Here is a 16,589-nt window from a genome sequence, read left to right on the forward strand (position 1 = left end):
ATGTATTAAAATCAAATGGGCTATTAAATAAAACTGAAACTGAAATTTTGAAGGAAGTAAAGCTATTTCATGAAAATCTTTACAAATGCAGACCTATTAAAGGGACATTCCTGAGTTTGCTGCATTGTAAGATGTTTCCGACTAATAAAATATTTCTACGATTAAACTTACATATTAAATATATTTTCTTGTTTAGAATTATAGGGTGTATACTACCAAATCAAATCCCATAGACGACAATAGTAACATATGTGGCTAAAACTCCTACCTGCAACGTATCAACCGACATAAACGCCACGGATATAAATACTACCACCCCTTACACTTAAAATGAATCAGAAAAAAATGGGGGTCAAGCTGCTCGTTTCTGAGATAACGGGTAGCGTCTATGACTACCCTAGTTTCGCACAAAATTCGAGTACTTTTTTTTACAGGTACCCCATACATGTTTCAAGCACAAGGCTACTTGACACATTGGTACTAGATGAAATAAAATTGCAATTTTTTTTTACCCAGATGAAACTATTATTTTTTACAACCAACACACTCACATTTATAACCAATCACAGGACTTGTGGTGTTCACTTCTCTATCAAAAGTTCGGTGCACCTCGCACTTTAGCCGGAAGTTATTTGGTTTAGTACTACCTATACTGATAAATACATTTTTCAAAAAGTGTCCAGCTATGTGTCTTTATGACAACCAGGATCTGGTGTATTCTGAATAAACTGACAACCTCACTGAAACTGTTGTTTCTACAGTGCAACCTAATATAATGTACACCTCAAAAAGCATATATATTGCATATAGTTTCGTACAAATGCAATATGTCATATTAAACAACAAAATGTTTTAAAAATAAAACTCCTGAATATTTACTTTCAGTTGGGTGTGTGTACTCAGGTATATATGTAGAGACAACAAAGATAGTCAGAGTACCTCTACCCCTTTAAAGAATTCCATTAAAACACATGCACTTGATTGACCCCTAGATTATGAAGACCTTAACAGGCACGTCAAAGAAATATCAGTATTAAAAAAAATACACTGTCTGAGGAAGGAAACACAAACATGACTGTACCTGTATGAAGTAATGACTTAATGTCCTGAACATTAGTGTTGGGAGGAAATCCTGTATGCTAATGTGGGTGTCTTCAAGTTACCAGGTGTGCGAATTTCAAATCCATCGGCCATGCTGATTTTCATAATGAACCATCAAAACTATTGGCAGCCACCAATATTCCTGACTATATTTTATTTATAGCCTACTGTAGTTGGAGGTTTTAATAGTTGTGATATCTGGAATAATAATGCAGCTTTAACACATTTATTTTTGATTAATTACTGAAAAAAACTATTTTTAAATGACAAAATTACCCGAACATCTATTTTCTTGCATTATTTTCTAATCCGGATGAATACAATATGTACATTAGATGTATTCCTACAATCTGTAATCCAGCATTTTATTTAGCTAGTAACATTAGGTAATACAGCTTTAACAATAAAATAAATTATCAACTTAATCCAAGGCAGATAATCAGATCTGAAAAAATTGGTTGTGAATCTAGTATAAACTCAAAATGCTTTTCATGAGAGCTAACTAAGTGATTATTTAAAAAACCTTATTGTTATGTACAAATAAGAACAGAAGGCACAATAGTGACAACAAATTTAATTATGTTTTTGGTAAAGTTTTTCTTAAAATTTACTTTAAAACTACAAATTTGTCTAAAATATAACTTAGCACCCTATAAATATGTCAAAATGACAATAAAAATCAACTTCTTTACAAATTTGAGTTTTCAGAATTTCATACATAAAAAATTAACAATGTTAATGGAAACAAAAGACATTAACCCACTATTGGGACATGCTATTTTTAATATAAAAATAAATTGCTATTAAAATCTTAGTTCAGGTTGCTTATATATAATACCATATTTAAGAGCAGTTGTATATGGCAAGTCAAATACCATGTAAAAAGAAATTATTGAAATCTTTACAGTATGAATTATAGGCCAAAACCAACTTTTCTTCAGTGCTAACTTTGATTCAAACAACATTCAGAGCCATGTACAGAGATTATTGTCAAGGTCAAGGTCATTGTGAACTTGCATGATCGAGTGATGGCTAATTTATCAACCAGTATAGTTTAATTAAATAAAATGACAAAATCATAATATTTTTTATTATGCACTGAATATGTGCTATAGGGTGTATACTACCAAATCAAATCCCATAGACGACAATAGTAACATATGTGGCTAAAACTCCTACCTGCAACGTATCAATGTGTTTCTGGTCGTCTTATTTTTGTAAGAAATGCCAACTGGATTTGGTCTTCAAATAATTTCGTACGTACGAAAAAATATTTTAGGAAATAAAATGAAATTTAACCTAGTACAAATATTAGAACAATCAGAAGCACGTTTAGTATACAGCCTCTAATGTTTTATGCAGAAAAATATATTTGATATGTAATTTATGTAATGAACGGAATTTGTAAAACAAATATTAAGAATAGTAGATAATAAAGTTTGGCATGGCACATTTCAGGCATGGGCTATCCCGACAAAAAATAGTACAAGACAAGAAAGGTTATCAGAGAATGTATAACATTCTTTCAAAAAACAGCTGCAAACCAATCTCACAAAAGAAATGGATTCATGAATTTTTTTCTTACACCATCGTGTAATTGGAAAAAAACATATAGTCTTTACCATAAAATAACTAAGGACACGAATGTGAAGTGGATACAGTATTAGACTAGAACACCGAATGAGGTCTACAAAGACATTTCTCAGTAAAATAAAAATTCAAGAAGATGACTAATGTTCATTCTGTAAAGTTGTTCCAGAAACTCTTATTCATTTATTTTGGTTCTGTCCATTAATACAAACATATTGGCAAAACCTAAAGGGACTGTTAAAAAAAGAGAATGTACTCATATTAGGCATATTTATTTTGCAGTTACAGATATAATATTTAAAATACATGATATTCATAGGGCAGATACATATTAAATTTAATTATATTACTTGCAAAGCAGTATATATACAAGATGAAGTATATAGGGGTAGTACCAAATTTACAACCAGTTTGTTCTTTAAATGTTTAATTACAATACTGAAAGGTTTTTTGCATTTCGCAATTGTGACTGAACCAAATTTGATCAACGGTGATCGAACTATAAACATTTCATTAAATAGTTGTTGTTTTGGTTAATTATACTGTTTGTTTTTTAATACATCAAAGCAGAATCAATTTGGATTAATAGAGACAAAAGGTTTTCATTATTTACAATTATTTACTCTCCCTCCCTTTCCTTTTGTATAATTCTTATGCAAGTATATATTTATATAATGTTTGTTTTATTTTATTTATATTTTATATTTTTTTTATTCTGTTGAAGATAATTTTGCCTTTTGTCTTCTTCTTCTTTTTATAAATCCAATTGCATTGCTTGTTCCCAATATACATATCACAATATATTTGCATAAATTAAGCTTAACATCTAATGACGTAATCGTACATGAGTGTGTGTTTTTATAGTAACAAATACTGTTCTTAAATAGTTATACAGAATATTTTGTTTTCAACATGTCTTCATTAGTTAAATGTTTTATTATAGTTGTTTTTTTTGCACTTATCAACTTGTTATACACAATATTGTGTTTTCAACGTCTTTATTAGTTAAATGTATTAGTATATGTTTTAGCACTTATCTTGTAAGGTGATGAATTAGGAGTCCCCAATTCTGACATTACCAATGTATTTTGGGGCAATAACAAAATCTACAAATAAAAAACAACAAAACCCCCGGAAAAAAACAACAACACCAAAACAACAACAACATTTGACACATACCTACCTCATTGTACGCAGTGTACAATATCAATATCAATATATATATATCGTTAAAAGTGTATGTTTGTCTCTACATGACAGGCTTGTTTCGTGAGAGAGTTGAATTGCTCTCACTCATCAGATGTAGATTTAATTACACCGTCAACGGAAAGCTGATTACGTAATGGACTGTCCATTACGTCATCAGCTTTCCGTTGACGGTGTAATTAAAACAAACATACACTTTTAACGATGTATCTGGCTCCCACACGGTTGAGCACTCTATAAAATAGCGTCTTTCAACTCGAAAACGACTACTATATATATATATATATATATATATAAATAGACAAAACTACATATATGTGGTTTTCTGTTTCTGTATTCCACGAGTGTATTTCCTGCTGGAAACCCCGATGCCGCAGGCAGAGGGGTTTCCGGTAGGAAATACACGAGTTAAAAGTTAAAAGTTTAAGTTTATAATTAAATGTGCCTCCATAAATCATCGCTCCACTGAATAATCCGGTTGACAGTTCATTCAAGTTTTCTACGTGAGGAGACGGCATTGTTGCTAAAGTCGACGACAGTCACTTTTCGAACCCTTGTTTTGGCTTCGTACACAATAAATATAGCATATCTGACCGTAATTTCACTAGAAATCCATATTTCGTAAAAGGTGCAATTTTTTAATCACAAGATTTTGTTCAAAGACATCCAGGTGCATTAGTAATGTTAAGAAGAAAAAAAAATCAATAGCAATTTTACATTGGAATTTGTTCAAAAAGGAAACGTCGTGTACCCAGTTTATGGTTATTGTAAGGAGATGCAAAGTGACGTCATTGGAATACTGACGTCATTTAAATTCAAAATTAGTTGTATTATTACAATGCTGCGCCACATTAAAATAAAAACTAGTCTACTAACCTTGACCCCTGTCAAATTCCTATAACAAGCAGACAACGCTGTTTACAGGTCGGTACTTTTTTTTTTTTCATAATTCTGGACAAAATATTAATTTGAAGTTTTGAAAGATGAATGAAATAAAACGTACCTTTTGTCAAATATATCATATCACAAAATTACGGTTGGAGATGTTTTATTTATTGAAAAAGAATAAGAATTGTGTACGATGTAACGAAGCCAAAACAAGGGTCCAAAAAGTGACTGTCGTCGACCTTAACTATATCGTGGATTAAAAGCTCATTGTTTAGTAGTGTTCCCGTCTCAAGTTTTGGTATCGCGCTCATTAAATTGTAAATATTTGTCACCGTTTTCGTCTGTTTTCAGTTAAAATTTTCCACAAAATAACATTTTAAACAAACCAAGCACAAACTTTGTTTACATATCGCGAAGGGCATTCCCGGTAACCATGTGCTATAAATAGTAGCGTTGAATACGGTATAGTTCCGGCAGTTGAGTTGAATACGGAAAGTTGTATTCATTTCTTGTATTCAGAGCTGTATTTATATAGTAAGATTTAATGGGTATGTAATAAATATATATATATATATATATATATATATACACAGACACACACACGCACACAAACACGCACGCGTACAAATAAAACAGTTGGTGAACAAAAGCGTGCCTTTATCTTTCTTTTTTATTTTTACAAATTTATAAATTCTGTGGGTTTTTTTTAATGTGTTAAAGGAATAAACATTCCAAGTATTTGATCACACCGAATCATGAACGATATTACACTTAGTAAATAGTAATGTTCTAGCAAGTGTTGCAATAAAACTTGAAGTTCACTCTAACCTCCAGCTTCACACCTGACACTGTAGTATACATAGATAACCTCCAGTTTGACACCCGACACTGTAGATAACTCGGGTGTGTAAATATTATCTCAATAATCTATTTTGAGGGACTGTCCAGAGATTACAGCTGTTGTAAGATGTCATTGTTCACTTTGTGTCTCGTTTTTTTTTTTTTTACCTACTTACGAAATTATTGGAAGGTAAAATTCCACTGGAACTCGAACTTTTACGCCATCCCGCCCGTCATATTACTATATATATATTCCAGTAGATAGGATTAATATCACTTTTATCTACGTGACAATTTAGGACATTGTATCGATAAAGTTGAAACTGACAAGTATATACACGTTATCGCATTTATTGCATCCTTTTATATTCATAAATAAACGATCAAACATTTATTATAGTGCACGAAACAAGAAACTTGGGAGATTCGGAATTTAAAAAAAAAAAAATTGCGCCCGGTAGTTAGCACTACTCTGTGATTGGTTGCTCTTCTACTGGTTGTTACTGATTGTTACTGCCTGTCAGACAACTGCCCTAGGTGAACACGTTAAATAAATATTAAAGGGATAGTCTCAAAGTTTCTTAAAGAATACCAAAATGTTTTAATTTGTCTTGTGATATGTAAAGATAATACCTTGAATTAAACTATTTTCTTTTGTGTTTGTAAACCATTTACGAAGTCTAAATCCAACCGTTTAGCCGATAAAGGAACCGCAATATGTTCTTGGTTGCCATAGCAATAGTCTGTGAACGCTTGCTCTTCTACTGCTTGTTACTGCCTGTCAGCTAACTGCCCTAGATGAACACGTTAAACAATATTAAAGGGACAGTCACAAAAATAGTTTTTAATATTTCTTGTGAAATGTAAAGATTATACCTTGAATAATATTTCCTTTCCTGTCTGTAAAACATTTAAGTGGTCTACACGCAATCGTTTAGGTGATATCAGACCCAAAATATCCCTTGGCTGCCATATTGGATTAATGCTAATTATCGTGTTCCGGTAGTCCGATTTTGTTCCCTTTCAGATATGCTATTTAGAGTGAACCCGTACGTGATTGCAGATTATTGACTGAAGGCGACAAGTTAGAGGTAGGGTTTCGCGCGTCGAGACCCCTTCCTGCTCAAGTAATATATTTTTATATCTATATATTTCCCGTGGAGGTATGACAACCCACCCTTATACACTTCGGCCTGCATGCCGCTTGGACTGTACTACTATATGTATAGACAATTTCCATAAGTGTACGAGACGGGGGGGGGGGGGGGGGGGGGGGGGGGAAACGTCAAATTCGGGCAAAAATCATGCAAATATTCGGGCAAAATGTGCTAACCTGAGACCTTTTTACCAAGAATTTCAATCATTCTACACTTAAACATTAGTTGTAATCTATGCAAAAATGCGTAGTGATTCGTTTCCAGCCCCATATAGCTGGGGGGGGGGGGGGAGCAGGGGGGGGCGGCTAACACAAATAAACCTCAAATTCGGGCAAAAATCATGCAAATATTCGGGCAAAATGTGCTAACCTGAGACCTTTTTACCACACAATTCAATCATTCACACACACGCGCGCGCGCACATACAATCTACTCATAGTTATGTATATGTAAAAATATTCTTTCTTTATATCTGTCTGTCCGTCATTTTGTCTGTCCGTCATTCTGTCTGCCTGCCTCCCTGCCTGTATGTCTGTCTTCCTGTCTGTCTATATGTCTGTCTTCCTATCTGTCTATTTGTATGCTTACCTGTCTGTCCGTTATCCTGCCTGCCTGCCTGCCTGCCTGCCTGCCTGCGTGCCTGCCTGTCTGTCTGTGTGTCTGCCTCCCGCCTGCCTGCCTGTCTGTCTTTCTATCTGCCTGCCTGCCTTCCTGTCTGGCTCTCTGTATGACTACCTGTCTGCCTGCATTCTCTCTACCTGCTTGCCTGACTGCCTACTTACCTACTTACCTACCTGCATGCCTGCTTCGCTGGCTACCTGCTTGCCTGCCTGCCTGCCTGCCTGCCTGTCTGTCTGTTTGTCTAGCCATCCATCTCTCTTACTTTCTTTTCTCTGTGAGTGGGTCTCTATCTCTCTATCGCTCTGTCTCTGTAACACACATGCACGCACACACACAAACGCAGACACACACACACGCACACGCGCGCGCGGGCTCACACCCGTCCCCCCACACAAACCCTTATAGAAAAACGCACCTACCTTCCATCAAATAATAATTACAAAAATTGTTATTTACCATTCCCAGTGTCTTGCACTATACCCCTTGAACAAGTTGTTTCACGTGAAGCGCTATCCAAGCAAATAAAACCATAAAAGAGCATTAATCGGGGAGTTGATTCATTTCACAGCCAGTCGACGATTTGTCAGCCGTACACCTCGTCTTGTAAGTATTGTTGCAGTTTCTCATTTCATATACAAACAAACTTTGCATCAAAGATAAAATTTGTTTTGTTTAACGACATGACTTGAGCACATTGATTAATTAATCATCGGCTATTGGAAAGAAAGAAATGTGATATTTAACGACTCACTCATCACATTTTACGTGGCGTCCGTCATATGGGTAAGAACTAATGAGGTTATTACAGAGGAAACCAGCTGCTGACGCCCTTCTATGAGCTACACTTTTTAATTAGCAGCAAGGGATTTTTAAAATATATATTATTGTCTATCCCACAGACAAGATAGTAGGTATGTATATATACCATGGCCTTTGTTACACTACTTGTGGAGTAGTGGCTGGACAGAGAAATAGTTCAATGGGTCCACTGACGGGGACCGATCCTAGACCTACCGCGCATCAAGCTTAGCGCTTTACCACTTGGATACATCCCGCCTCCAACGGCTGTTGAATGTCAAACAGTTGGTAATTCTGACTCGTGTCTTTTATACGCATTTTTTCCACAGACAGGACAGTTCATACAACGACCTTTGATATACCAGTCGTGGGACATTGGTTGAAATAAAAAAATAAAATAATAATAACCATGCAAGCAAGCGATCAGAGAATGGGCCCATCGATCCAACTCGCAGGTTTCCTCTAATATTGCGTGTAAATATTCACCAAATGTTTAACATCCAATAGCCGATGATTAATAAACCAATGTACTGTAGAGATGCCGTTAAACAAATCAAAGTTTAACTGTAATTCTAGGTTATTCATTTTGTTCTGTTTTCGATTTTCAACCCGATTTCTACTTGTTTCGCCCTGGTTTTGTCTATCCATTTCAGTCCATCCGTCCGTCCGTTTGCCTGAGAGACACAAGTTAAAAATTAGTGTATTAAACTTTTTTTTTTTTTCGACTATTATAATTATAATTTTTATTAAATTTCTCTTTTCAAATTATCTTTCAAATTTTGGATACTAAATTTACTATTGACCGAGTGTTGTGTTTATTATGGTGAGTTTGTGGGGTTTTTTAAAAATGTTTTTGTTTTAATTATTAATTGTTTTATTTGTTGATGTCTCATAATATTATTACGATACTGCTTTAGAACTTTCTTAACGTGTCTATCGCATAACCATTGAGGTTACGTTCTGCTTGTTCTTGGACATATGTTCAGGTGTCAGGACAGACGACAAGTGTTTATTTCCAACAGTGACAATGTTAGTTGTTTCTTATGTTCAAAATATATGCCCATCAGGTTGAAAGTGATCTGAAAAGAGTTTTGAAATGTGTAACGTCTCAGCGTTTAGGATTTATATAATTAAAAAAGCTTTATTAAAAATTATTTATATGTTTCGAATAATCCGCCAGTTTGGCGTCCATATTGTTCTTGGACATATGGAAATACATTAACGACAAAATATTTTTATATGGCGGTTGCGGGTTTCTTTTATTCGCTAAGGTCTCACTACACAGTTTTATCCGTTGTGAGAGTTTTGAAATTCATCACGGATTTATATAATTAAAAAATATTTATATGTTTAGAATATCCGTGGTTTGGATATTGGAAGCCTTGTAATCGATAGATTCAGGAATTATAAACGGTTGCGGTATTTTCAATGGTAAGCCCCTGGCTAGACTTTGCCCATGCTGTTTCGTGAATGTTGATGCATTAGCGGAAGAGCCGGTGAGTGTATATGGGTTCCTAAAATAGCTGTTCGGACACTTCTAGTAATTCCAGATGCAGTCATATAGTCTATAAAATGAGACGTTCTCAATTATGGAGTGAAAATAAATGCTTATATAATGTATATTCACAATGGTGTATGTTGTTGGTGCTAACGAGAACCCGTTCTACTACCAAGCTTCATTTGAAGTTGGACAATTTAACATAGATTTCAATGGCAGATGACATCTGTGTAATGAGACCTAAGCCAATATTACAGAGCGTCGTAAAGAAACATTTGAGTTTATTTTTCAGGCGCTGTTCAACACAATGGAGCGACTTGTTTTTTTGCTGGTTGTTACTGGGTGTCAGCTGGCTGGCTTAGGTGAGCAGGTTAGAGAGAATATTAAAGGGGCAGCCTCAAAGTTGCATAATTAATAATCATAGTTCATTTTTCTTGTGAAATGTAAAGATTATACTTTGATTTATATACCCACTATAAAAATATGTGGATATATTCAAGCAAAAAATTGCAAAACCCAGTATGGGATGCACTTTATTGTTCGTCAACGATTCTCAAGAAGACCACTGTTTACGCCGAGAGACAACACTTTACAGTTTTGATATTCATGGTTTAATTATGTAAATATTACACGTGTTACTGATTAATTTTTAGTTTACAAGTACATAGTACATATTCATTCATATTTCTTGTGAACGGTATAGATGACACGTTGAATTACATGCCCGCAAACAATTACCAGGAATGTTTGTTTTTTTTTTTTTTGTGTGTTTTTTTTTGTACTACTAGTTTATAAAATATACATTAAAAACCCCAAGATAGGGACGTACTTCATTCTCAAGGAAACCACTGTGTACACAAAGAGCCAACACTTTACAATTTTGATATTCGTGGTTATATTATGCAAAAGAAAAAAAAATCCACCAACAAACCAGGAAAAATATAAACAGCGATGCGCATATGGAACCCCCTGCGTGTGCTGTAACCTCACCGTGGTGCAGGGGTGTAACATTCTCTTTGAGAATGGCCAATACAGCACAAAATTGAAGTTTTGAGTAAGATTCAGTATCCGTAAAATTCTGTGATATTTGTATGTTTGCACAGTTCTTTACACTGGTTTAATTATGTAAATATTACACGTGTTATTGATTAATGTTTAGTTACTAAATACATAGTACATATTCATTCATTTTTCTTGTGAAAAGTATAGATGACACGTTGAATTACATGCCCGCAAAAAATTACAAGCAAATTGTTTTTTGCGTTTTTTACTACTAGTTTATAAATATACATTAAAACCCCCAGCAAGGGACGTACTTTATTCTCAAGGAAACCACTGTTTACACAGAGTGCCAACACTTTACAATTTTTGATATTCGTGGTTTAATTATGCAACAACAACAACAAAAAATCCAACAACAACCCAGGAAAATATAAACTGCGATGCACATATGGAACCACTGTGCCATTTATTATCGTAAAGTCTTCTCTCTTTTTCCGGCACCGTTTTCGGCGTCCCGCGCTGGCACTGCGCCAAAAAACAAAACAAAAAACAACCTCGCGACATAGGAAACGACCTTAAGCAAAGTTCAAATATCAGTAGTGTGAGACTGACGACTGGTGTATCCAATACTGTGGTGTGTGCTGTCGTGTCTAGAGAAAAGTGCATACAAAAGACAAAATACAGTTAAATGTAACGACATATTGCGCAACTTTAAGAATGATTTCTTAAAGCTACAACTAGGCCTTACAACACTGTGCTATAATATATAATGAGAGAAAAGAAATAAGGGAACATTTCGTACTGACGACTATATTTCAGTCAATATCAGTGCTGTAATCTCTATACAAGTACAAATATATTATGTGCATCTGAGTGTCAGTTGTGTGAGACTGAATGTCAGAAATGTCAGACTGAGTGTCAGAAATGTGAGACTGAGTGTCAGTTGTGTGAAACTGATTGTCAGTAGTGTGAGACTGCATGTCAGTAGTGTACGACTGAATGTCAGTTTCTTGAGACTGAATGTCAATAGTGTGAGATTAAATATCAGTAGTGAGATTGAATGTCAACAGTGTGAGATTAAATGTCAGTAGTGAGTAGTGTGAGATTAAATGTCAGTAGTGTCAGATGAATGTCAATAGTGTGAGATTAAATGTTAGTAGTGTGAGATTTGATGTCAGTAGTGTGAGATTAAATGTCGGTAGTGTGAGACTGAATGTCAATAGTGTGAGATTAAATGTCGGTAGTGTAAACTTAAATGTGAACAGTGTGAGATTAAATGTTGGTAGTGTAAGATCGAATGTCAATAGTGTGAGATTAAATGTCGGTAGTGTAAGATTGAATGTCAATAGTGTGAGATTGAATGTCAGTAGTGTGAGATTGAATAGTACTCGTGCGAGACTGAATGTCATTAATGTGAGACTGAATGTCAGTAGTGTGAGACTGAATGTCAATAATGTGAGACTGGATGTCAGTAGTGTGAGATTGAAATTCATTAGTGTGAGACTGAATGACAGTAGTGTGAGATTAAATGTCAATAATGTGAGATTAAATGTCAGTAGTGTGAGACTGAATGTTACTACTGTGAGACTGAATGTCAATAATGTGAGACTGAATGCTAGACGGAGGACTGGTATATCAAAGGTCGTGGTATGTGTTATCCTGTCGGTGGGATGGCGCATATAAAAGATTCCTTGCTACAATAGGACAAATGTAGCGGGTTTCCTCCGATTAACGCGTGTCGGAATTACTAATTGACATCCAATAGCCGATGAATAGTTAATCAATGTGCTTAGTCAACGAAAACACTTGGTTTTTGTATACTAATGAGTAGGCATAATAAGCAAAGATTTCCGCTCTGATATAGATACTCTTCAAAAAAAGTTGCGGAACACTAATGAAAATTTACAATTGCCAAAATTGTAAGGTATATTAGCTGTGGGGAATGGTTATACGATAATAGTGAATTGGGGTCAGAAGTGAAATTTGAAAGTTGACGTAGTGGGTAATACCGCCACGATGTGTCAGACATTCATTCAGTCGACGAGGCATACTGCGTATGAGTCTCCCAGTGGCCATTTGAAGGAGTCTGTTCCACTCCTCTTGCAGCGCCTGACCAACTTCCGCTAACGTGGTCGGCGGTCTTTGACGTTGACGCACTCGACTCCCTATCATGTCCCAGACATGTTCAATAGAGGGGAGGGGGGGGAGGGGGGGAGGTATGGGCTCATTGCTGTCCATGGCATTCGATAGATGTTGTGCTGCTGGAGGTGAGCATCGACGATTCGCACACGGTGAGCACTGGCATTATCGTCCTGAAAACGTCGACCCACACGCCTAGCAAACGGGACGACAAAGGGTGTCAGTATGTTGTCCCGGTAGTACTGCCCAATAACCCTTCCTTGCACAATATGGAGGGGGTTCTGTCAGTCACAGTGATACCACCCCACGCCATAACCGATCCACCGCCAAATATGTCATGAGATCGCAATGTGGTTCATTTCTTCGTTGCCAGACCCGACCACGCCTGTCAAGGAAATCCAAATTGAATAGGGACTTATCTAAAAACATGACACTTGACCAGCGACGAATACCCCAGTTCTGACGCTCCCTACACCATTCACATCTGAGGCCAATATGACGACTTGTCAAGGTAGGCACAACCCGGGGCCGTCGAGCATGACATTGAGCTGCATGCCGACTTGTCAAGGTAGGCACAACCCGGGGCCGTCGAGCACGACATTGAGCTGCATGACGACGATTTCTAATCTAACTCGGACACCAGTAGCCTGCAACAATTTGATTTGCCGTTTGAGCTCGATTTCGTAGAGCCTGGTTACGGATGAATCGATCCTGTACTCATGTCGTTGCCCTGGGACGACCTGAACGGGGTCGATCGTCAACATTTTCGGTTTGTTGGTACCTGTTCCATAGTCTGCTAATCACTGACTTCGAAACAGGTGTTGACCACTTCACGCTGAATTCTGCCCGTTTGCAACATGCCAATAGCACGTAGACGTTCATTGCGTTGCATACGCCGCATCGCAAATTAAAACAAAAAAAATGACTAAAAACTAAACAATAACAATTGTATGATCAACAGAATGAAAAATATTGACAGAAATAATGTTCCACAGTGATTAATCGACTTTCCTGGAAATTGTAAAAATCGAGAATGACACCCCACGCACGTGTACTGGTCAACTGCGTGATGCATGTGCAAACTACGGAATGTGTTTCGGTGTGTTGATAAACATACCTGAACGTTCTTTACTAGGATGTCTGCGGTCAAAACGTATGTTCGGTCTAATAGTTGATATTAACATTAATATTTCAGGTTCCCCTTCTTTTTTTGAAGAGTATACTATACAACAATCATACATTAATCCTGTCTGACGTTGAAAAAGTTGTTTTGTTTAACGGCACCATTAGAGCACATTGACTTATCAATCATCGGTTATTGGATGTCAAACATTTGGTAATTTTGACATATTGTTTTAGAGAGGGGTCTTTTATATGCACCATCCCACAGACAGGATAGCACGTACCACAGCATATGAAATACCAGTCGTAGTGCACTGGCTGGAATGGAAAATAGCCCAATGGGGATTGATCCCAAACGACCGCGCGCGCGCGCGAGAGAGAGAGAGAGAGAGAGAGAGAGAGAGAGAGAGAGAGAGAGAGAGAGAGAGAGAGAGAGAGAGCGGTTTGGTTGGGATTGTGGTAGGTGTGTGTAACATTATTCTGGATATAAATCTTCACGTTTGATGTGTGGCATCTGTTACGTCTTCTACGACAGCCACAACGTCAGGATCGACAACTACAGATCCACCGGCGGGAACCACATCATTCACAGAATTAAGTACAACACCACCAAGCGCAACAGACTCACCTCCTAGTCCAACGTCGGGTGCGCCTACAACAGTCGCATCTATAACTACAACAGTCGCTTCCACAACATCAGCAATGATATCAACGTCAGCTCTTGGGCCAACGTCAGCAATATTGTCAACATCAGGTCCTAATCCAACGTCACCAATATCGTCAACAGAAGCTACTGGTCCAACGTCGCACACCACGTCCACAAGAGAGACGACGTCACAAAATCTGTAAGTGGAGAGAGAGAGAGAGAGAGAGAGAGAGAGAGAGAGAGAGAGAGAGAGAGAGAGAGAGAGAGAGAGAGAGAGAGAGAGAGAGAGAGAGAGAGAGAGAGAGAGAGAGAGAGAGATGGATGGAGAAGGACAAGCACCAATGGATCTTCTAAATGAATTTTATCGCATACGGGACAGCACGAACGACGGCCTTTGAAATACCAGTCGTGTGGCAATCAGAGAATGGGTCCAATGAATTCATCCGTATATTGCTTTTTAATTTAAAGCATGTTACGGTAAGATTCTGTACCGAATCAGACCCCAGGGACAGGACCCGGGACGGACATTCTCGATACCTTAGAGGTATATGAGCAAGTAAAAACAATTCCGTTCCGCTACGGTGAGATAGTGTTTCTAGAGCTGCACATTCAGGATTAGCGCCTTTAAATACATGGGTTAAGTGTGGGTAGAATGAAAACACTCAACGTGACCTCGAGCGTTCTCCCATCTGAACTCGTGCCTATTAGAACTCTACAAAGCTCTCAACAAGTTCTCAATGATGTATTATTTATTGCTTAACACGTTTATCGCTGTGTACACTGTTTACCTAATATGCGTTGCCTCAATATAATTCACAAGTAATCCACTTAATCTATATACACACACATACGCAAACACATACACACACACACACACACACACACACACACACACACACGGAGACACATACACACACACGCACGGAGACACACACATACACACAAACATACACACATACACACACACTGAGACACAGACACACGCGCGCGCTCGCGCAGACATACACACACATAGACACACACCGACACACACACACACACACACACACACACACACACACACACACACACACACACACACACACACACACATACACACAGATATGACGTTCACACATAAAACACACACACACACACACACACACACACATAGAGGCCTGCCAGAACTCCACAACACACACACACACACACACACAGATGCGCGCGATTTTGACTGTCCCCAACAATAAAAGAGGATCTTGAAATTCAGAATGCCGTAAATGCTTTAATAGAAGCCTGCCTCAATTAGAGGTCGGGTCTGAGAGAGTGGCGAAATAAATAGAGGCCTGCCTTTAATAGAAGTCTCCTTCAATTAGAGGGCGGGTCTGAGAGAGTGGCGAAGTGAATAGAGGCCTGCCTTTAATAGAAGTCTCCCTCAATTAGAGGTCGGGTCTGAGAGTGTGGCGAAATAAATAGAGGTCTGCCTTTAATAGAAGTCTCCCTCAATTAGAGGTCGGGCCTGAGAGAGTCACGAAATAAATAGAGGCCTGCCTTTAATAGAAACCTGCCTCAATTAGAGGTCGGGTCTGAGAGAGTAGCGAAATAAATAGAGGCCTGCCTTTAATAGAAACCTGCCTCAATTAGAGGTCGGGTCTGAGAGAGTAGCGAAATAAATAGAGGCCTGACTTTAATAGAAACCTGCCTCAATTAGAGGTCGGGTCTGAGAGAGTAGCGAAATAAATAGAGGCCTGCCTTTATTAGAAGCCTGCCCCGGAGTCAGTCACTGGCGAAGTCAGAGGCTGAATCCGGGGTGGGCGTGCCTGAACCCTAGTGGATAGGGGTACTTAAAATGAGTTGCCTGTCCTATATATATATATATATATATATATATATATATATATATATATATATATATATATATATATATATATATATACTGTAAATACAGAAAGTTCTGCGAACAACAAAGTACTGCAAAAACTGCGATGAACTAAAGTTCGCA

General features: G+C 37.3%; 1 protein-coding gene across 1 annotated transcript; it reads left to right on the plus strand.

Annotated features, from left to right (window-relative positions):
* Positions 1 to 9,990: 9,990 nt before the first annotated feature.
* Positions 9,991 to 14,811, plus strand: LOC121377972 (threonine-rich protein-like). Its single transcript, XM_041506068.1, has 2 exons — positions 9,991 to 10,061; positions 14,498 to 14,811. Exons 1-2 carry the CDS (start codon positions 10,007 to 10,009, stop codon positions 14,809 to 14,811), a joined length of 369 nt encoding a protein of 122 aa, XP_041362002.1. The 5' UTR covers positions 9,991 to 10,006.
* Positions 14,812 to 16,589: the final 1,778 nt, after the last annotated feature.

This window comes from Gigantopelta aegis, chromosome 7 (assembly GCF_016097555.1).
Source record: "Gigantopelta aegis isolate Gae_Host chromosome 7, Gae_host_genome, whole genome shotgun sequence".
In the NCBI taxonomy this organism is placed as follows: domain Eukaryota; kingdom Metazoa; phylum Mollusca; class Gastropoda; order Neomphalida; family Peltospiridae; genus Gigantopelta; species Gigantopelta aegis.